Source organism: Hypomesus transpacificus, chromosome 18 (genome assembly GCF_021917145.1).
Source record: "Hypomesus transpacificus isolate Combined female chromosome 18, fHypTra1, whole genome shotgun sequence".
In the NCBI taxonomy this organism is placed as follows: Eukaryota; Metazoa; Chordata; class Actinopteri; order Osmeriformes; family Osmeridae; genus Hypomesus; species Hypomesus transpacificus.
The window spans coordinates 7,963,942-7,986,948 of NC_061077.1; the positions used below are offsets into that span (position 1 = coordinate 7,963,942).

Below are 23,007 nucleotides of genomic sequence, written 5' to 3' on the forward strand. Positions count from 1 at the left end.
ATGGTGTTAGTTTGTCAGTGGGTTCCTTTTTCTAAATTTCTCTCCCCGTTATCCCAGATCAATGTAAACCTTCAGGATTCCCACAGCTCTGATTGGTGGAAGTAGCCCTGTGCTCTAGGATTGGCTGGTGTGTATTATGAGCATTGCGCCTTTCGTGTGGGCTGTGCTGATGCACTGCAGGGAGTGAGAGGGAGAAAGAAGAGAGGGAGGAGACAGCGTTAACAAACCTAGAGACAGAGAAGTTTTCGTATAGCAGGAACTAGTGACAGCCTTTGTGTGTGTTTAGAGCGCTGGGCTACATTATTGTTTGAGAGTAACAACAGAGAAGAATATGTAGTTGGGAGGGAACAGATTGGGACATGTTCAGGGACACCCTGGGTTTAGAGTGAGTTGATCAGCAATGGGTGCACCCTGGACAAACCGGCTGTGTTAACTACCAGTATAGACAGTGCCTGGGATTAAAGGATTGAAGGCAGACGTGCATGAGGTGGTAGCTGTCTACCCAGGACCTGGAGGTGAGAGCTAATTGTTTGAAATTCCTGTCCGTCTTTCTACGAACCCCAATCTTGCAATAAAAAGGGAATGGGTGTTGGGTGGTTTTGTAGAGGTGACAGGGTGGATTTGTCCTTGATCAGTTATTGATAGGAGTCTTGGAGGCTTTGATTAGTGTCTGAAGAGGAAAGTGAAGATAAGGGGATCACATTATTGTGTAATGAATATTATACATATTCTATAAATATTCTGTTGAAGGAATGAGAAGAATACAGACGTACATATAAAAAAAAAATGTACTGTAACTGTTCATCTACTGTACACATTAAATATGACATCAGTTTGAAGGCAAACATAAAAAACTATTGGAATATTCAGTTAATTTAAATTATTATATATATTTTTGGGGATAGATGATATCATAGCATACTTATGGATTAATGTATTCACAGACACACCTGCTTATAGGAAAATATGTATTTATGTGTATTGATTACATTTGGTCTGTCACATGCTATTGTTCAATCAAGAAACATGACTACATGGACAGTTATTTCCTTCACTGTGGCAATGAGCAACAATAAAGCTGAATAATGGTATATTTAATGATTTGTCTGGGAGGATGTTGTCATGACAAAGGAGTAGGCGAAAGCACAATGGGGGCCTTAATGTGTGTGGACAGGCAGATGTCCCAGACATTTTTTGATGTCCAAGAGCTGCACTATTTATACAGCAAGCTTGGCCATCTCCATGACGATGGCCGCTTGAAAACCCTCATGTTTTCTTTTAGCCATGGAGGTTGACTGGGTCATTCTATAAATGCTGTTTACCCTAGAAATGTGCTGACCCTATGTAGACCCTGATCCTTACCCCATGCTAGATGAAGTTCTGAACAACAGCCAGAACAATTAAAATACTGTATGTTTCTCAACTTAGTTTAAAAATGCTTATCTTGCTATAATGCTTATCATACTTTGTCAATCGTGGTAATAAAAAACTTGTGTCTGCGAGAACACTGACAAGCCAATTATGTATTATCAGTGAAATATTATTTTGGGACATGCCAATCTAATCCAAAACCGATGAAACAGACGTTTGAATTCATGTTTTGGCTTGCTACCACAAACAGTGACTATGGTCAATGCAAAGCAACATCCACAACAGACAAAGCAAGGGACACATGGATGCATGCACACTCTGCTTTTCTGTAACCTATGCTACTTTTCAAGCTATGCTGATGGAGTGTTGTATACAGGTTTCTCTGGTAGTAAAGCACAGACAGGGGTTCCCTTGGCTCAAACAATCTATCTGTTGTTCTCACTGTAGATTACAGTGCTTCTCTATTGTCCATTGATGCACCCAGCCCACAGCATCTGGGGCCGCTGCTCTCCATAGCTTTCTGAATTATTCATCTAGTATGACGCCCACCATACACACTTACACACACCCCTTTCCCCTTCTTCTTGATACAATGCTAAAGCAAAGACGATGCCCCCTCAAAGAGCAATGAAGAACTTCTGTGTACTTCCAACTCTCTTTGTGGGCTATTATGAATGAGTCTTTTAAACATGTGCATATATCTGGGTAATCAGCTATTCAGATATTCCTGTATATAATCCGTATACGGAAGCCTAGTCCTTGATTGGCCAACTCTGTTACCTTGCCCGATTTTGCAGATGAAAAGTCAGTCTGAAACCACATGTCTGGATCTGCTGCATATATGTGAGGAATTTGACACATGCAGGATATGGTACAAACATTTCTCTCTCTCTCTCTCTCTCTCTCTCTCTCTCTCTCTCTCTCTCTCTCTCTCTCTCTCTCTCTCTCTCTCTCTCTCTCTCTCTCTCTCTCTCTCTCTCTCTCTCTCTCTCTCTCTCTGTCTCTCTGTCTGTCTCTCTCTCTCTCTCCCCCTCCCTCTCTCACACGCACTTTCCTCTTGCACGCTCTGTTACAGGTGTCTGCGTCATTTGAGTTCCATACACCCTAAACCTGTTTGTTTGATTGTGGGTTTTCTACTGAAGAGTCCATGCTATTTCAGGTCAAGTGAGTGTTTAGTCACTGACATGCTACAACAAGAGCCTATGGAGTTGTCACTGTATAATTTACCCAGAGGGTTACATATTGCTTCACTTAGACATCACACTGCCAAGCAAAACGATAGACATTTTGATAATTGAAATTAAATATTGTACACGGTAATGTGTCCATCAGTTATGGTTTTCTTATCTTAGGGCTATCTTTTTTCAGAGAGACTGATGTGATCACAGAGGATCAACATGACGTCACCACACCCACTTATCCCTCAAACCTCAGGTGAGATTGAAGCGGCTCTCTGAATATGTCTATCAAAGAGAAGGGCCGGTAAAAAAGTATTCTTAGAACTTTGTGTTCTTTGTGTTTTGCATTGTTGCAACAGAATTGATCTTGCGGAATCTTCATGCTGGCAGAGTGTTTCTACTATGTAATGGAATAAACGTACTCCACCTCAGTGTGGTCATTGCTTGTATAAATAAATGGTGTCACTGTTGCTATGTGATGTTCTGAAACACAGTGTCTGTGTGTGCTCTTAGGGTCAAAGGGATCTTAACAGTGATTATGAATATGGTGACAACAACTTCTCCATCTGACCAGGAACTAATAAGGTCGCAGTAACAGTGTGACACAGCAGTCTAAGCCTTCCCAGGAATCTGCACAATCATCCAACCGACAGTACTCTATCTCTCTGTCTCGTCTGTAAACCACCAAGTATGTCAGCCTTCTGTGAAACCTTCTATCCAGAGATAAACACAGTCCCAGACAGTGCTGTGATTTGACTCAGATAACTCACAGCCAGCAGGTTAAACTCTTTCTAATCTGCCTGGGCTGGGGAAAGGGAGAGCATCCTATGGGGGCCTTAGCCTACTGACCATAAGCTGCATCACAAGCACCTTGATACCACTGGACCATATGTGCCTTAGATGCCCTTGACACAAATCCATCTGTCAAACATGAAGGCAGTTTGACTTGTACCTGCTCACCTAGCTACCTAGAAACATGCAAACCTCTGAAAAAGTAATTCCCTTGTTGCAGGACTGGAAGGAGAGAGCGTATGTACTGTGGGTAAATGGTAGCATTTGAATGGCTCATTGTCATGTTCACTGTTTTATTTAATGCCTCAAATTGGAGAAACAAGGAGAAAGAAAATGTTCACACAAACCCTCAACTGTACCTTCAGCTTTAATGATTTTAAAGACATGGTGTCACACTGTCTTTATGAAGCACAAAATCACAGCAACATAGTCATTGACCCTATGTAGATTTTGCAGAACAAGAGCTGCATGATTTATATGTCACTAATTCAGAGTTGTAAATGTGTTATTGCTGTCAGGTGCTGCTGTAATATAAGCGCTAAGAGTCTTGGGTAGATCCAGGGCAAATCCAGGCCTGGTTACTTATAAGCCATATGCTCACCTACTGTATGTTAGAGCTTAATCCTCCCTTTTAACTGTTCCCCTTAATCACTGTAGCAAGATGCCACTTAATCTGTTTCTATCATTGCAGAGGTGTTCAAGTGTTTTCCCTATCTAGTCTTCCCCTTCTGTTACTGAAGGTATTCAAGAAGGTTCTCATTTTCCAATGCAACAACCAAAAATCCTACTTTACTGAAAATATGATACACATATTCTTATTGCTTCTACAAGCAGTGGAGTTTGACTATTAGTTCATGCCACGTCTCTGACATAATTATTTCCTTCTTACTCCCCAGTCTTCACTATCTTCTGTCCCATAAGACTAACCGTTTCATTTTCTTGCTGAGCCAGTCACAGGTTTTGAACAGAATTGACGTTGGACTATTATCTTGGCGTGTCTAAAAACCGTATATTTTCCACCATTCTTTGACAGCTAAGACAGCTCTTAATTAGTCTTTGAAGAGACACACCTAGTTACTCATAGCCTCTCCTTTTTCTGCTCATTCATTTTCATAAATAAAACCAGGAAAAATGAACTCGAGTTAGTTACTATACGGAAATGCATACGCATGCATAGAAAACATGGGATGAATAATGCTACTTTCTCTGTCTTCCTCTTCTTTGTGTGGCTCTTGAGTGTGTTATGTGTACTGAATCTGTCATCCATGATATCATAATAACGAAATTCAAAGGAGTGCAGTGTCATGTAGTATCTCCCTTTGATATCACTCATCAATGATAATTCATCGGTGATGAGCCCTGATGGCACACAGGAAGTGTAAAAAGTTTTGATATACAATATTTCTAAATATATACATTCAGAACAGCTTGTTGTGGAATATTTATGTCATGTTTAACAGGAATTTTCAAAAAAGCTGGGAAGGATACTGTCTTGTTTGTATTTGGGGATGCACAGAAACACTAACAACACATGGGGTCATGGCTATGCTTCCTCATTAAGAGAGTCACTTAGAATATACAGAGGGATTTCATATTGATATGAATATGAATCTGTTTTTCAGTGTCCATAACCAATGCTGCACTTCATCTGGAGGATGAAGAGGAGCAAGGAGAGAGTTTTGAGTTTGATGACAGTGATGAGGAGGTTTGTACAACAGTGGACGTTGGGAAGACAAAGGGTTTTGGCGCCGCTGTGCTGGGATCTGCACTAAACTCATGCTCCTACCAGAACAAAACTTGCAAAAGGATTACGATGGATCCTGCTTGCTCTGAAGACCCAGTAAACACACACAATAGAACAAATGGATGTCCCTGTACTGGACACGAGGACCCAAGCATTCAGCCACTCCATCATTCTAAAGGCTTAGGTGAGACACATGTTGCTAGATGCTAAACAGCATTTTACTGTAATGTTGACCCTGCTGCTTATGATTGTGCTTGATTTAATTCCTTGAAATCAATTAATTAACAAATTGGTGTGTTTTTCTCCCTACAGATATGGTGGTCAGAGAATCTCCTGAAGGGTAGGATATTTTAGCTTTTTATTGTAAGAACTTTTATTTGAGCTTTTAAGTGGTGCTGGAATTCCATAAAGGCTCATGAACTTTGTTTCAGAGGATGACAGCATTAGTTAAACAGTAGTGCATGTTCTCATATACAGGTAGAGGATAGTTGATCATTTACTACCAGGATCGTCTGGTCACTGTTGTGTATGCTGTTGAATTACAAAACCAGAAACACAGTTGTGCGTTGTAATGGTCTGGTGTTTTCTAGATGATCTCATCATTCCATCCATAATCCCTGTTTATGCTAACAATGAGGCGGCAGGGTCTCTTTATGTAAACAAATGTGTGGTTGATGGCAGATGCAATATGCTTATATGGTATCTGGGCCGCACCATCTAGAAACACTAACGATATCAAAGTGAACATGAAGAGAGATTAATAGGAGTGCACGTTTCAGGAACTCGTTTTTGTCAATGTTTCAGACGATCAATCTCCTCTGAGCTGGGAGTGATCGGAGGGTCAGACAACTCCTGGAAGGGAAGCAGCACTTATGAAGGTAAAGAAGGGGCTGTCTTTTACTCCAGAGGCTCATTGTGCCTTACACATGCACTACTCACTGGTACTCGTAATGATTACTTTCTAATATGTTTTTGAACTACTAAAGTTCAAAAACCTGCTCTTGTTCTCAGTAGTATTAAAACAGTATGTAATACTCCTTCCTACTGTATCAAGCCTTGTCTCTGTCAATGGCATTTTTTAGGTTCGAGTTCTGGGACTGAGTACCTCTACACAACTGTTTTAAAAAAGGCTGACCGCTTAGGTGCTCATGCAGGTCTGTTGTCATCGTCAAAGGTGGTGGGGTCACATACTCACCTTCCTGAACAACCACAATGGTCTGGTCCAGAAACAAACCTCTAGAACCTACTCCTGAGACATTCAATCATCTAATTCAACTATAACAGATTAAGCCTTGAACCAATCTGGTTAATTCAGTTCTAATATAAATATCCCTCAACTAGGGACTGGCTGGACCAGGGTTGTTTCTGGAGTAAGTTAGCACAATCATGGCCTCTTCTTTTGGAGTCTTGCTAGAGTCACGGATTGTGCTAATCAAATTCAGGGCAAAACAAAAATCTAATTCAAATTGATTCCAAATTATGCATGGATCAACCAGATTAAGGTATCAAATAAATCTGTGCTGGTTTAAATGACACAAAATCACTGTCACTCATGCATAAATGAGCTACATTTGAGCAGATTCCTCTATCACCATAGGCGATGTGCACGTGTGATCTCAGTGAGCGTGGGAGTTAAGGATGAATCAAGCCGCATGTGCGTGGGGTCAGTTGTATCTTCACAGCAGAACATGTTTATTTGTTCAGTTCAGGCACCATATCAAGCCAAGGAATGGTTCACTGTGGTTTCAGAGCTCACTCTGCGACTGCATAAAGGTACAACAACTCCTCTAGATTAGTCTTAGCTAGTCTGTATTTGGTCCCCAGTCTATAGCCACCTCCGCCCTAGTCTTCTTTACTCAGTCCCAGTGCAAATGTAGATATATATTAGTGTACCAAGTAAACCCACACACACCTCTATATTATCTGTATTATCAGTAGTTGCAAAAGATTAGATGGCAATAGCAACCTTTATTAATCTATATTCTAAATATGAATCCCCAAAACTGTATCCCTAACCATTTATATATTTAAAAAAAATCCTAACTTGTGTAGTGAAGATAGAAACAAAACTGTACCTGTGAATAGAGCAACGTTACAACAATAATACAAGTTTGGCTGTTCTACGGGGGCAGAGAGAGTAGTGTCTGTGTGTATCGATTCACCTTCACTGTGGTAACAGGAGAGTAATTATTGACTCTGCTATATTGACAAGGCCATGAACCTTATTCATCAGAGACAGAGCAGACATACTGTGTGTACCAGGAATCAGGTTTTCTCATGACCTTGAGACACAAAGCCCATTTGATGCAACCCCGTTTGGTGGGGGTAGGGAGGCCAGCACTGCTAGCCCCCTTCTTGTTGATGCGACCGAAATAACTGATTTAGAGAGACGTACACACACACACACACACACTGCTACACACCCCCATCTGGGTCAGATGCTGGCGTAAACAGTTTCTCCCTCTGATATGTCCTTTATGATGACGAGACAGAAACCCACGCTCAGCAATAAACAGCTGTAACCTTCCCACCAGAGTCTGGCTACATAACCTCAGAGTGGCTACATAGCCTGATGTAGTTAAGCACAAATTTCTTCTTCATTTTCTGCTGTAGAATCAGATTAATTGCAGTGGACAGAAACCACAGATTCTTTACATGCTGTTCTTCCAATGCTTGAAAGTTTTGTTTTTGTTCCTCTACCTTTTGTGTTAGCAGCATAAGCATGCAAAAAGCCCCTTGTTATGCATGAGACAAGTTGAGTTGATGACCTCAGTTTTAGATTTTTTCCAACTTTTATTTGGCTTGGTTATCTTCTAGGAAAGACTTTTTCCAATTGTGATGCTGGGAGTCAGGGTGATGCAGACAGTATTCAGGATGTCTCCAGTCCTGACAACGCATGCAGTCCAGACATGGTGTCTAGTCCTGATGCTCTGCACTGTCCAGAGGGAATGGTTGGCACAGACGATGTGGCCAGTCCTGACCAGATGACCAGTCCAGAGGTCATCTATGACGATGTTCCCTGTGAGAGCCTACTCTCTCCTATAGAAGGTAAGTGCATCATCCTGATTTAATGTGTACAGTGACTGAGTGTGTGAGTGAAAGAGTTAAGTGTGGCATTTTCTTTTGCCCTCTTGGCTTCCAGATGACATCTATGAGGATATCCAGAGGCCTACAGACCGTCATGGCAGCAACAATGGCTGGAGCTCCAGTGAGTTTGAGAGCTATGATGAGCTATCAGACAGTGAGACCAAACCCCCAGTCCGCAGTAGCAGTAAGGTAAGGCTCCTTTTATTAAAATCTAAAATTAGTCTGCCACAAGATGGTGCTGTAATCTGGGCACACACTTGGCACATTTACAAGTGAACTGCATCATTGTTGAAAAAATACCTCTGTCCCCTAAGGGACAGTCCACATCTGTGCAGTCTTAATGCACTGCCTGGTTTGAGGAAGTGAGCGATGGGTGTTTTGTCGGTTAAATTAGCTCTTTGCTCTGTCAGCAGTCTCTACTTGGTTCCTTTCTCTTCCTCTCTGGGTATTCCCTGGCCTGTCAGTCCATGTACCAGCTTATTGACTCTACTGCTTTTCTTGCTGCTTAGCCTATCTTGGAGGGATTGGACGTTCTTAAGAGACAGGATTCTGACTTTTGTGTGACAAGTTCTTGTTTTTGTCTATTTATGTAAGGTTTTACTCAGTTTTGAATGATATTGTGATTGATATTTTGTAGCTTTTTTATGAGTTAGGAACCAGAGGAAGCAATATATTTTTTATCCAAAAGGGAGAAGTGTTTAAATACGAAACTGCATTTAGTTGCCAGTGATTTTTCATCCAAGAATTGAACCATAGGTAAAATCTTTATTTTTTCTCTTCAGTTCTTGGAATGGACTTTATGAGGATACCATTCAATGATTATTTCACCTGCTTCTGCCCTGTTTCTCTGCTTCTTTTCCTTTTTAATCCTTCCATGTATCTGTCCTGCTGATCTGCTGAACTGTCCGATTCTTTTCGGTGTTTACCTTTGGCATGGCAATGCCTACCCTAGCTGTCTCCCGAACTGCGTGGACTAAAGGAGCGCTGTGTCAAGACCAAGCGTGACCTGGCTGTGCGCTTAGGGTCTCGTGATGTCACACACATCAAACAGAGCTGTGACATCAAGGTACAGGGACATCAGAGGACACACGGGCATTTGCCGAATGACAGGCTGTTCTTTTTTTGACATCCATCAAAGAAACTTTGTCTCTTGTCTTCTGTTTTCTTCTTCCTCTTGTTGTGTTCTACATGTTTATTAACATTTCCTTACACTCTGTTTCATGGGGGTTCTCTTGTAGGTCCAGAAGCTTATGAAAGCAGCCAGAAATGGCACCAAGGGCGGACTAGAAAAGACAAAATTAGCCATGATGCGCAAAGTCTCTTTCCTACAGAAAAAAGAGACCAGCGGTGAGTAACCTATAATATTTGAAACCAATGTTTTGAAGCAAAGCGTGCATTCAATCCAGTTTCGGTTCACTTAGATTGAGTGATTGATTGATTTCACTCTTCAGGAGACAGTGATGATGATGCTGGTTACCTAGATGTCACTGTGTCTGAAGTAAAGCACCCACCTCCACAGTTGAGCCCTATGCCTGAGGGTCTTACCACCCAACAGGTGTGTGTGTGTGTGTGTGTGTGTGTGTGTGTGTGTAGTTTGTGGGACCTCACTATTGACCTTTTAACTCTGCAGAGTTTATTCTGTTTTCCTGGGAGTGCTTATCATGACACGGTTTGTGTCTTGGTGTAGATTGTGAGACGCCACATCCTCAGTTCCATTATTCAAAGTGAGAGGAGCTACGTAGACTCTCTCAGGAGAATCCTACAGGTGAACAAACATTTTGGATTTACATGTTGATGGCATTTTTAAGTCTAGTTAATTGTTTTGTATGGCCTAATTCACAAGAAATGTATGTGTGTCTGATCAGTAAGGTGCACCTATTTGATGCCAAAAATATCATTGTACCAATATTATCAATATAGCCTCCATATAGTGTTAGCTTCTGTGAGGAAGCAGGGGTATCTGGGAATTGTCAGATTTAATTATCAATCTGTTTTCATAGGAGTACCAGAAGCCCTTGTTGGAGCCAGAGGTCAGGATCCTAAATCCAAAGAAGGTCCCTCCCATATTCTACCGCCTGCGGGAGATCCTGCAATGCCACTCCATGTTCCAGATCGCCCTGGCTTCCCGCGTGGCCGAGTGGGAGGACAGTGAGAAGATAGGAGACCTCTTTGTTGCCTCGGTCAGTCCAACACATGGATCTACTGTAGAAATGTTCTGTGGCCTGTCTCAAAATGTGCAGTCATGTCAAGTAATCTCTGATCTGACATGAGGTCTATATTGTGCAACTGGATTTTTGGAGTTGAGAAAGTTATAATCTGTCCTTTGTTTTCTCCATAGTTTTCGAAGTCAATGGTATTAGATGTGTACAGTGACTATGTCAACAACTTTACCAATGCCATGGCACTTATTAAGAAAGCCTGCATCTCCAAACCAGCATTCCTGGAGTTTCTCAAGGTGAGCTATTCCAATCTATAGGATTATTATGCAACTATTGTGTTTTTGCCAGAGAACAAGTATTTAGGCCTATGCAGCATGTCGGCAGATTGTTCTTGAGTCTGATCATTCTTTTAACCCTAACAGAAGAAACAGTCATCTAGCCCTGACAGAATCACTCTCTATGGCCTGATGGTGAAACCAATACAGCGCTTCCCTCAGTTCATCCTTCTGCTACAGGTAAGCTGTGAGCACCAAAGCTTGTTTGTTTAAATCAACTGATTACAGTTTGCCTCATGAGTAAACCATTTCTGATTCATTGAAAAAAAGGAACAAAAAAAGACAATGTTCTGAAAGTAAATATTGTGTCAAGTGTGGCCAGGTAGAAACTCATGAGTGGATCTTATTAGCTGTAAGAGGTGGAATGTTCCACAGAAAATGTCTGTAAGTTTCCAGCAGGAGGAAGTGAGACGTGATGTTTGAATACGTTTCTGTCTGTTTTGGAAAAGGAAATGTTATCTGTAACTGATAGGACACAATTGTTCTTAAAAGAAGTATTTCTAAGTGTATAGTAATACATGCCACTCTGCCTCTCTCAACCCCAAATACACCTCTCAGGACATGCTGAAGAACACTCCACCAGCCCATCCCGACCGCCTGCCCCTGCAACTAGCCCTCACTGAGCTGGAGACCCTTGCTGAGAAGCTCAACGAGCAGAAACGCATGGCCGACCAGGTGGTGGAGATTCAGCAGCTGGCCCGCAGCATTGGAGACAGGAACCTCAGCAAGGTGACATATATAAACATATAGACCCTATGTCCCTTCTCCCCTATGAGGTCATATTCACTTTTCTGTATCTTCACCTCCTCCCCTCTCCCTCTCCAGCTGTTGAACTCAGACCAGAGGCAGCTGGTACTGTGTGAGGTGCTCATTGAGACGGTGTACGGGGAAAAAGGACAGGTCCTCAAGTCTAAGGAGCGCAAAGTCTTCCTTCTCAATGACATGCTAATTTGCGGCAACGTCAACATGAAGTGAGTCTGCCCTGAGCTGTCCTCTGCTGTAGCATCAGAAACATGAGTCAGAATCTGTGAGAGACCTTTTGTTTCTGTCCCATCCACCTGCTGTAGATCTGAGTGTGGCATTGATAACATCATTAATGAGCAAAGGTAATGTTTATCATAAGTTTACGCGTTCAAATGCCAAACTTGCTTTAAGATCAAAGACCTGAAGAAAGGACCTCTTTCTGATTCCACCCCATTAAATTCAACTTCCCATCTTTGCTCCCAATGAATGTTCTAAGAAACTGGATCAGGATGCCCCCCATGCATTATCATGAGAATGTATGAATAGTAATGTGCCCCAGAATCAGCAGGGGTCCTCTGTTTAGAGAGGAATTTATCTGATCAGAAGAATCCTAATGACAGAATTCTCCCTGGAGGAAATGTTTATGTTGATTCTAAGAATCCTGGCCCATTTAGAGAAATTGCACATATTGCACACAAGCATGTATTATTTACAGTTTCAAATGTTTCATCATTTTTGGTGGAAACTTCCGTTTCTTAAACCAGTAACAAACAGGATGAAAGAAAATTAACTCACCACTGATAGGTGATCCCATTTCAGAATGGGTCTTGCAGATGTTAATGTAAAACTGTGTTTGGCCCACTAGGGGTCCCCCTGATATCAGCAGCCTGGTTCCCATTGGTCCTAAGTACACTGTGAAGTGGAGCGCTCCCCTGCTGCAGGTGCAGGTTGTGGAGGTGGGACAGGACAGTGTCCAGAACAAGGACGTCCCTGGTGGAGGGAAACGACTCAACTCTGTGTCAAGTGTTCCAGGTAAAGAACTCACCGTGTGGCTCACCAGGCTACTTTCAGTTTTTATGGTTCATAAAAATCCTAGTCACCTCATGTGTGGCTGTCATTTCATCCCATCTCAAGTAAAAGGCCTGCGGACTTTTACAAAGGCATTGAATAAAGTAATTGCCAAGGGAACAAAGAAACTGCCTTTTAAGGAAAATCTATGTTTTACATTTTCTGATACACAGACATAAACAAAACCAGGGCTTGGAGCCAAAAGGGTGTCAGTGAAATGTTGGGTAAATATGAATATTACAGGTCAAATGAAAGCTCTCAGCGAGATCTTTTCAGTAACAAAAGGACACAGCTGAATGATGACCCATAAATGACAAAAAAACTGAAAGGCATAACAGTAAATGTGGGTCTGTGGGTAACATTTGTTTAGGCTCTAAAAGGGGTGTAACCCACTTCCACCCCTTTGGCTCCAACCTCCTCAGAAATACAATGGCAGATACACAACAGTTATTCAGCTATATCCAGGTACCTTGAATCAAACAAACCAACTGGTTAAGAAGAACTCCGATTTTAATTGACCAATAACAGCTACCTCAGTTAGTCAACCAAACACCGGTCAAAAATATGTTGGAACACACATACACAGACAAACACTCCCACACACACCACACGTTTTGTCAACTCATACCAAGCTGTCGAAAGAAATAGACTGAGATTGTGTCTCTCTGGGCCCTTGTCCAAATCCATACCCATATTCCCCAGCTTGAAAAGAACAGACTCATTTCAAAATCTCCAGGGCTTCAATGCCCTAATTGAAAGTTAAAAGAGGCAGCATATTGGCTTTGTGGAATATTTCAGCTGTTCTCCCCTGTGTTTCTCACTGCATAGGCATAAACATCTAAGCATTATAAAAGAAATAGAAAATTCCTTGTTAAAAATTACAAATCAAACCGTTTTAGTGAAGAGCCTTAACTTGACGGTTTGTAACTGTATATAAAAAACCATTACATCTAGAAAACAGTTTTCTAGTACCATACATACATACCGCAATAGAGACAATGTTCCAAACAGCTTAATTTGTTTACTATAAATGGGAATACTCTGATGAAGATCTTCCAAAGAAAATGTTTTGGATACATTTGCTGTTACTGAGGGACGGGAGGGATGATGATGATGATGATAATGAAGCTACCAACATGTGTGTTCCAGGTAAACTGATCCTGGGTCCTCCCAGGTTGTACCAGGACCTGGAGGAGCTGCAGCATGACCTGGATGTGGTGGAACAGGTCACTCTAATGGTGGGAACTCTACATGGGGAATACCAGGTATGTCAGGGACATACCAGGGAGTCAGGTGGCTGAGCGGTTAGGGAATCAGGCTAGTAATCTGAAGGTCGTGCCAAATGACGTTGTGTCCTTAGGCAAGGCACTTCACCCTACTTGCCTCGGGGGAATGTCCCTGTACTTACTGTAAGTCACTCTGGATAAGAGCGTCTGCTAAAAGACTAAATGTAAATGTTCACAGCACTCACCAGACCCTCACAGGATCTCTCCTCATACAGTAAAAGTTATTTTGTGTCTAAGATTATAAACATCCACAACATCATTTGTCCACAAGTACATGGAGAATGAATCACTGCATCCTCCTTCACTTGATCTACCCATTATGTTCCCCTCCTTTTCCCATCCCTTCTTTCCTTTCTTTTTCTCCCTCCAGAACCTGAACACAACAGTGGGCCAGGACTGGTGTTTGGCTCTCCAGAGACTCATCCGTATCAAAGAGGAGGAGATCCAGTGTGCGAACAAATGCCGCCTGCGGCTGTCAGTGCCAGGCAAGCCAGACAAGTGAGTGCCCAGAAGGTCAGCTGGGGTTTAAGAGTCTTGGCTGGACTCTTTAACCCTTTACTGTATTCCTAAGTTATTGGACCAATGAGTAGTAGTGGTTTTTAGTGAAACATCCTAACTAGGTCTGTGTGTGTGTGTGTGTGTGTGTGGTGTATGTGTGTGTGTGTGTGTGTGTGTGTGTGTGTGTGTGTGTGTGTGTGTGTGTGTGTGTGTGTGTGTGTGTAGGCATTGTTGTAAGCCCAGAGGCTGATCTCAAGGACTCGCTGTGGGTCAGATGAGTTTGAAGGAACAGATGGCAGGGCAGCTTGGAAGGAGTGGGTGGCAGGGCCTGGCTCCCTTTGTCGCCAACCTTGGGATGGGATTCAATGGGCTGTGGTCTACCTCAACATGGCTTATATTGTAATCACAGTGCCCTTTAGACTAACTCTGCATAACAGATCCATAGCCAACAAATCTAATAGCAAAATTGTGTATTGAAGAGATAACAAAGTTATCAGTTGCATTTCTCCCCTGCTGGGTATTTACTCAAGCAATTAAAGTTTAGTGTCAACAAAGCTCTGAGGCATGCAAGTATTAGCATGCTAATGTGTAGACATGATGACAAGTCATCAAGCCTGCTCAGGGCAGGGGCTTGGGCATGGCAGGGGCTAGTTTACCCGCATATATCTCTTCTTAACATTCCCATCCACTCCTTCCTATCTTGTGAACCACTCTTAGTTTGTTTTTTAAAGCTGCAGGGAATGTCGTAAAGAAATACCAATATTGGCAGAATTTTAAATTGAACTACATAATTGAAAAGACTTTCCAGTGGCTCCATCATCCTCACGGTGTTGCAGAAGTTTCATATCTCTCTCTTCCCCGCTGTTAAAAATAACATGCTGGGTACTCTGGAATTAGCTTACACTGCACATATGTTTTTCTTTGCTCACTGAGTATATGCGTGTGTAAATGCATGCCTATTTATTAATGTGTGTTTTGATCTTCAGATCTGGACGTCCGGTCAGTTTCATGGTGGTCTTCAACACCCCCAGCCCCCTCAGCAAAATCTCTTGGGTGAACCGACTTCACCTATCCAAGATAGCCCAGAGTGAGAAATCAGTCGACATTTCACTGTTGTGTTGTGGTGATGAAGAAATCATGACAAACCAGAGCGTCATGAGACAGTTTCTTGAAAGGCAGCTTTCTGAGATGAGAAGTTTCAGAAAAGGTGACCATGTGTCTGTGTCCACAGGGGAGGAGAACACACCAGGCTGGGTCTGTACAGAGGATGATGGGAAGACCAAACCTCCACTCTGGTGCCCACTGCTTGCCTACCGGATGCCTATTATCTCTGCCAAGGATAACCAAAAAGTGAGTAGCATCTACTATGGTAGACAAGAGTGGAATTATGGCATGCATAGTAAGAAAAGACTAAAACGTGTAGTGTAAAAGCTGTATTTGATATGTTTTTGATGTGAATATGACTCAATGATGTGTGACAGCCTCCACTATGGTCGAACAGAGACAAAAGGAATGAAGATTGTAATGTGTCACGTGAAAGGTTTTCTTTAGGGTGGCTTATTCGGTTCTGGATTTACTTCAGAATAGGGACAAAGGATACACTGGATGCTCAGGCTTTGATTAAATCCACAGGAGGATAAGAACAAGATTGAATTGGCAGTCAACAAAGTAACTGTGGATCTTTTGTGTGTTGTGTGCTATGATTAGAAGTTTTACTCTAACCCCAGTTATTTCAATGACAGTCTGTCCTGTGATTCGAAGGAGTGAGGCTCAGGGGTGGGCATAACTGCCAGATGAGATTGAGGACGCTGTTTGATAAAGGAAATTAAATCCTACAGTCACATGACTAGCAGCAGTTCTGGCTCACCTGAGGGGAGCACTGTCTGTCTTGCGGTGTGAATAAACAGTGTGTGCATGTGTGTAGTACATGTGTCTGTGTGTCTGGTTTTCCCAAGCTGATAAAGGTTTCAGTGATCTAGATTTTAGTTGAACCAGTATTTATCATAGAAATTGGAAAGGAAATTAATGATAAACCGTACAGGTTGTATGTTTTTAGAGGACACAAGAGGTAGCCAAGAATAGAAAACTGGTGTATCCCACTACAGTATATTACTCACAAGACCTACTTCGTTCACCAAGTAAACTTTCCTGTCAGGCTTCCTGAATGTATGTAAAGTTCCCTGGGTTCTAGAGTAAAAAAAGTGTCTTCTATTTTGGACCATTTAGATACTGTAATGTATTTTATTTCCAGTGCAATTATTTTGAATATAACAAATGTCTCTCCTGCTATTCCATTGTAGAGCCCCCAACTAAGGCAAGCCACCACAATCATTACACAAACTATGCATTTTCTTGGGGAAAATAGGTATTTTAACTTGGATAAAGACAAATCAGATAACAGCCAGAAAATGTAATTCTGCAATTGCTGTCTATTGATGTCAGTAAGTGAGTTGCTGAGGGATTGACAGCAATAGGTTCATCAGAGTTGGCATGTCTCTTATGTCACGTCATGTGATAGCAATCTGGAGTTACTGAATTATGTGTAGTCTGCAGGGGAGAAAAGAGTATGCTGAATGCTAAATATTTGAAGGGACGTCTGTCTTGAAAATCATCCTACAGATGTGTATACATTTTCTTTGCCAGTGGCAGGATATTTACAATGTTAGTTCCTGTGCCAAATGTCTTTGTGATTGGATGTGAGGTCATTTTGGATGATTTTGTATGGAAGTGATGACCAAGCCATGGATGCTTGGGTCTTGATCTCTTGTGTTGACACTTTTCATCTGTTTTGATACATTGCAGCAATGGAGACCCATTTCACTGTGAGTTTCAATGATGCAGGGCCTTAGATCCAACCTGAACTATTCCCTTTTACCTACAAAAATACCCTGTCACCTAACCATGCATTTGAAGATGTGCGTGTGTGTGTGTGTGTGTGTGTGTGTGTGTGTGTGTGTGTGTGTGTGTGTGTGTGTGTGTGTGTGTGTGTGTGTGTGTGTGTGTGAAAATGTCAAAACAAAGTTGTCTTGTTGTTGCTAAATGTTACTAAGGAGATAAAAGAATACCTGAAGAAGTTATATGTTCCCCCCAGAACACTATCATGCTGGGCCAAAACACAGTTTGCCTGGCAGGATTAAGAATAGAGAGAATGTTAAAGTATAAAGTGACTGCACTGCTGGAACCTGGGGATACGCAAAAGAAGCTTGCTCATTAAAATGGATTATACAAGGTATTTTTATTGTGTGTGTGAGGGGTGTCTGTGTGCACACGCACACACATTCATGTTGTGTTGCACAACTACACACAAAAGTTAAGTAAGGTTAACAACATGGGTAGTCTCAAATTGCACGTTTGTCAGCTGTCAACCAACCCCAATCATCCCCCAAGTGTTTCTCTTTCAGAATATAGAACAGAATTGTCAGCTTTGTTCCCATTCACAATCCACTCATCACACTTCCTTTAAAGGTTAATCTCCTTTCATTCCTCCACTTTCAAACTCTTGATGTATGCATTAGATCAAAGGTTTTTTATCTCGCTTAAACCATTTTGTCCTGATGATAATCCACAGCTGTGAGGAAAATACTGGATGGTAATCTTCATTTGAGTTGATGAAAACTCGAAGATGTGCCATTTTCTTAAACTTTATATTAAAATGTACAATGCATAATTCATAAATCTCATATCTACTGTTTATATGAACAAGGATTTATTTACTGTTATTTACTGTTTACTGTATCTATATACCGTTAATATATATATATTTTTTGCCATGTCCCTTCATCTTAAGAATTTGAAATTCAGATCCATTAGTTGCTGAAATGTGGCACATGGCATTTCCAATTCAAAGGACCCGCTTCTGGCAAAACCTTACATTCTGTTTATTTGTATGGAAATGAATCTGCAGGTGACAGTTATCCAGAGAACACCCAACCCTCTGGGGGCTTTGGTCTGGACGCATACAAAGATCAAATAAGCATCACTACTGCAAGAAGATGATGTAGTTCATGTTCTTCATGTATTTGTTGAATGTTGAATTTTAGTTATGTTGTACACAAAAACAATACTGGTGTACAAACATCAATGATATACATGTCACATAAATAATGCAAGCAATAGATAGCATAGATAAATTCACCACTTAAACAGTTTTGGGACTGAACAGTTTGATTATTTATCACGTCATAGAATGCTCTCAATACGCAAACTAACATTTCTGCAGTGTGGAGAATATTATCTCTATTTCTCTGACACCAAAGTCTTCACTCAGTCAAGCTTGATCAAATGTTCATAATCACAACCAGATAGAATTCCAGTGATCAGCCTACCATTTTGCATGGTGTGACAAAACAATTATGCAGAATATAGATGATTTTGCATCTGTCAAAGACTGACTGAGCTTAACATTTTGCCTCCAGAATCATATGTTGATGCATGTTGAAGACAATGCATCCTTATTGCACAATTAAAACCCTTTAGCAGAACTGTAGGGTTGAATACATCTGAATGTTGTTCTATCCAGCCCTGTCTGTTGAAGCCAAGAGCTGCATGTCAAACACAAGGTCTTCATGCTCTAAGGAATATGGTATTTGACTTGCCCTGGAAAACTGGATGATAGTTAGGCTATATTGGCCAGAGCCAACAACATTAGTGACGAGGATATGTAAGTGTAAACTATTACCTCTTTTTTGTTGTATGCAGCTGACCACTGCCCTTCACAATCCTGTCCAGTTTGCCCTGCTTGGCTTCTCTGCTGCTAGCACATCATTGCCCCAAGGATACCTCTGGGTACGTATTATACTGCCTCTAACTGTTTGACATCCCCCAACACTACAACAATTCCTATAGATGTAGCAGTCCTATAACCTTGATGAGGGGCTACTAGATAATAGGATTAATTACATTTAGACCTTCTTTCAGACCAGATGTAATGGCTTTATCTGAACATTGGTTGACTCCTTCCATCCTGGGTATATTCTTATACAGGTGTCCAGTGGAGGTAACTCCAATGAAGGCCAAATAGAGATCTTTTCCTTAAACCGGTCCACACCTCGCACTGTCAAATCCATCCAGCTGGGGGCGCCAGTCCTGTGTCTGGAGTCGGTGGCAGAGCCCAGTCTTCCAGAGGAAGGGGAGCAGGGAAAGGCAGCTGAGAACACAGCCAGAAATGGCAACACCATCTGTGTGGGTCTGCAGGATGGCAAGTGAGTCATCTGCACAAGCACAGCGTGATGAAGCTAGTCTTCAGAATACAAATCATGCTCAGAAATTCATTCACCATCATCACGCTTCGATTGTGCCTTTTTCTTTGTGCCTCTTCCAGAATTATTTTCATCCAAACCTGCCTCTGTGATATAATATTTTCACATTCTGTTGATATAGTGACATGTTTTGCATTTGACGAGTTGTACAGCCATTACTATCTGTCCTATGAACTCCATTTCCCAGCATCCTGGTATACAGTAGTGTGGACACAGCTGCCCAATGCCTGCTAACCCTTGCAAACTCTGAGGGCTGTCCAGTTCTGTGCCTGAAACACTCAGCATCCTTTCTGTTCGCTGGTCTTGCCAATGGAAAGGTTTTGGTTTACAAACAAAAGAGTGGAGGTGAGACACAACCCCCAACATTAAGGTCAAATTATGGGTAACATTTGTAGATTCAAACACTAAACATGGATCCTTTTTCTGTTTTCCCAGAGAGTCTTTGGGACCCAGAGTTGTACAGGCTGATTACTGTTGGCCTCGCCCCCGTTCGTACTCTTCTGACCCTGCAGGACTCAGTGTGGGCAAGCTGTGCCAACCAGGTTACTGTCATCCAGGGTGCCAGCCTCACTACCCAGGTTGGTCAGCTCTCTGGACCACTTGCTAAATCCCCTGCCAGGTATGGAAAGGAGAGATAGTAGACTGTAGGGAAGGACACAGAGGGAGAGCAGAAGAACACAATAAAGATGGGTGGGAAAAGACATCCTCCAAGCAAACAGTATGGTGTAGTCTAGTGAAGCTGCTGCACAGCATCCGAACTAGAAGGATTACGGAGTATGATGCATGGCCCTCCTTGTTCATGTCCCTGGTGAAGGTGGTTGTTGTTCAGACTGAGTGGGGGTTATGTGCAGCATCAGGTGTAAGTGAGGTGTCCTCACGGCACAGGCCCCTGAGCTTCTTCAGACTTCTCTCTTTTGATCATGACTGACAGGTGAGCCAACCCCTCTTTCTAGCCTGAGGGGGGACATCCTCTCTCTTCTCTTCCTCTCCAGACTCTCAGGAACTGGAGCAGCTATCTGGGATTCTGCTTGTTTGCAATCTGGTTCTGTCTAGTGCAGAGAGAAATTATTAGATTTCATCCACACATCTAGGACAATGCATGTTTCCTTATGGTACAATAATAAAAATGCTGATGGCATTAATATTGAATTCCACCTCTCTCTGTCTCTCTTTCCCTCTCACTCTCATCCTCTCCTTGACAGAAGTTTGAGGTGCATCCAGAGCTCACTGCCAGTGTGAGTCACATGATACAGGCTGGCGGTGGTGTATGGATGGCCTTCACCCAGGGATCCTCCATTCGTCTGTTCCATACTGAGACACTGGAGCACCTGCAGGAGATCAACATCTCCACACGCATCTCTCACCTGACTCCAGGCATGTGTTCTAAAACGGGGCTAAGGTCAAAGAGGGCTCACAACCCCCAGGAATGACCCACTTACTCTTTCAATAGCAATGCATTTGTATCTTTTGACAGTAAGTCGCTTCAACACATGTTCAAAGCTAATTTAGTTTAACTGTGTCTTCTAGGTCAGGGTGCTGTCCAGGTCACCAGCCTTCTCATCTGCCAGGGGCTTCTCTGGGTGGGCACTGCGCAGGGCATCATCATCACCCTGCCTGTTCCAAAGCTGGAGGGCATCCCCAAAATTACAGGTCAGACTAAGAATCTCACATGGAGCATGGCATAATCCTATATCTATAAACTGTTTACTGAATCTAATGAACAATAACGTAAAATGGTTTGTCCCCTCAGGTAAAGGGATGACTTCCCTGAATGCTCACTGTGGCCCAGTAGACTTCCTGGTCGCCACCTCCAGCACCCTGTCACCTGACATGCTCAAGCGAGACTCTGTCTATGAAGGAAATGACCAGACTAATGGCGTTGGAGAAGGAAACGAAGTGAGAAGCGGTGGAGGAGGCGACCTGTCTTGTGAGCGAAAAGACTTGTCCCAGGACCGCCTGTCTCAGCAGCAGGATGGCTCCACCAGGAGAGAGGCCAAGCCCAGGGGAGTGCTGCTCCAGTACCAACTCCGCTCCACCTCCCAGCTCCCAGGGAAGTTGCTGACGGCCCAGCCTGACCAGGGTCCCCATGAGCCCATCCTGGACTCTCCAGAGCACAGCCCGGAGGATGGCTCAATCTACGAGCTGAGCGAAGACCCTGACGTGTGGGTGCGGGGGAGGCCAGTGGGAGGGGCCAGGGAGGGACAGGGGCGGAGGGAGAAGGTCACCTCAGTGGCAATCTTCTCGGGAGGAAGAGGTTTCCGTAGTCTGGGCGAAGGATCCACCACAGCCAGTGGGGTTAACACATGGGAAAGTACACTCATGGTTTGGCAACTCCCATTAGTAGTTAACCAATGAAGAAGAAAGGCAGTTTATCTCCTCCCCCTCGTCAGGTGCACATAGCATGAGAGGAACAGATAAGAAATGTGTTCCAGGATGGAACTTTCGTCCATTTCCATGCTGGTCAGTTGTGTCTAAGGAGTTACGGAGTGCAGTAGTGAACTCCTGTAACTGCAGCTTCTGTATCGGCCATGTTTCAGTCCCTCAGGCCACCCATTGGACCATCTGAGAGCTTTTAACATGCACAGTTTTAGGCAGATGATGCATCAGTATGGCAGAACACATCTGCACCGAGGGGAGGGGGATGGGTACCATCAGATGAGATTTGAAGAGACTCAAACAACATGACCCTGTATATCTACTGCGTGGATACAGGGAGAAATAAGGGACAAGTGACTGAGATGTGACTGTCAGATTGGAATGTTCAGTTTTTGGCGCCTGGAGGGGCTTGACAAATACAGTTTCTGCGTTGTCACTCATAAATGTCTCATAAATACACAATCTGTGTTCTTGAAACAGAAGATGATAGTTTACTGTTGAGACACTATTGGAGTATTTTTAATGGATCTAATGGCTAGCCTGTATAGTTGTATAGTAATGTATCATGTATGAAAAAAGGAATTCTACAAATCTGTCATACTGTACACCCTGAAGTTTACAATGCATCCAAAAACTAAGTAAATCTATTATTGTTTTGTGAAGAACAAATACTGTAAATAACTTATTTTCAGTTATTCCTTATGATGTGAAGTGAAACCAATGTTTTAAAATGATAGAGCCATGCTCTGCATGAGTTCAATTGTTGATGGTACATTTGACACTGTGTCACTTTGCTTTTAAAATAAAATGCATCATAGACCTTTTTCTTTCTTGACTGGAAAAGACAAATGCTCAGGCTTTGTCAAATCTTTTACATATTATTTTGTGTGTATAGCTTAGAATGCTGTTACTTTCAAATTATATTAGAAGATGCAAAGGTGTCATCTTGTCCAGTCAGCACACACAATGATTTGGGAACATGGAGAGATTAAGAAACTGAAAAAAGTAATTGTAGAAAAGTTAATGCTGTGTTGAGGTTAAGACGTGAAAACGTTCTTGTGTGAGCGAAGACAGAATGAGAGTGAGGTCAAGAGAGAGTAAGCACATGAGA

The 23,007-nt window shown here is 42.4% G+C and overlaps 1 protein-coding gene across 12 annotated transcripts; it reads left to right on the top strand.

Moving 5' to 3' along the window:
- The first annotated feature begins 163 nt into the window (after nt 1–163).
- Nucleotides 164–22,708, top strand: arhgef10lb (Rho guanine nucleotide exchange factor (GEF) 10-like b). 12 transcript variants are annotated; one of them, XM_047041018.1, is made up of 32 exons: nt 164–515; nt 2,447–2,535; nt 2,740–2,805; nt 3,063–3,237; nt 4,964–5,046; nt 5,131–5,269; nt 5,398–5,425; nt 5,890–5,963; nt 6,168–6,239; nt 6,790–6,858; nt 7,903–8,133; nt 8,228–8,361; nt 9,411–9,519; nt 9,624–9,727; nt 9,860–9,937; nt 10,173–10,352; nt 10,511–10,627; nt 10,754–10,846; nt 11,225–11,395; nt 11,492–11,637; nt 12,276–12,442; nt 13,628–13,743; nt 14,135–14,262; nt 15,249–15,349; nt 15,494–15,612; nt 18,961–19,047; nt 19,246–19,463; nt 19,708–19,865; nt 19,956–20,098; nt 20,723–20,894; nt 21,048–21,170; nt 21,271–22,708. In XM_047041018.1, coding segments are annotated over exons 4-32 (3,966 nt in total). In that variant the 5' UTR covers nt 164–515; nt 2,447–2,535; nt 2,740–2,805; nt 3,063–3,236; the 3' UTR covers nt 21,876–22,708. The 12 variants fall into 12 exon arrangements, with proteins under 12 accessions (XP_046896974.1, XP_046896972.1, XP_046896973.1 ...); XM_047041016.1 differs by lacking the exon at nt 3,063–3,237; XM_047041017.1 differs by lacking the exon at nt 2,447–2,535.
- The last annotated feature ends 299 nt before the right edge of the window (nt 22,709–23,007 follow it).

What these genes read in the sequence shown, in the direction of transcription:
- arhgef10lb (XM_047041010.1), top strand. Translation starts at nt 2,769, where the DNA reads ATGACGTCACCACACCCACTTATCCCTCAAACCTCAG. An exon ending in ACTTATCCCTCAAACCTCAG is followed by an intron (nt 2,806 to 4,963) that starts GTGAGATTGAAG and finishes TCTGTTTTTCAG; the next exon opens with TGTCCATAACCAATGCTGCA. An exon ending in CCATCATTCTAAAGGCTTAG is followed by an intron (nt 5,270 to 5,397) that starts GTGAGACACATG and finishes TTCTCCCTACAG; the next exon opens with ATATGGTGGTCAGAGAATCT.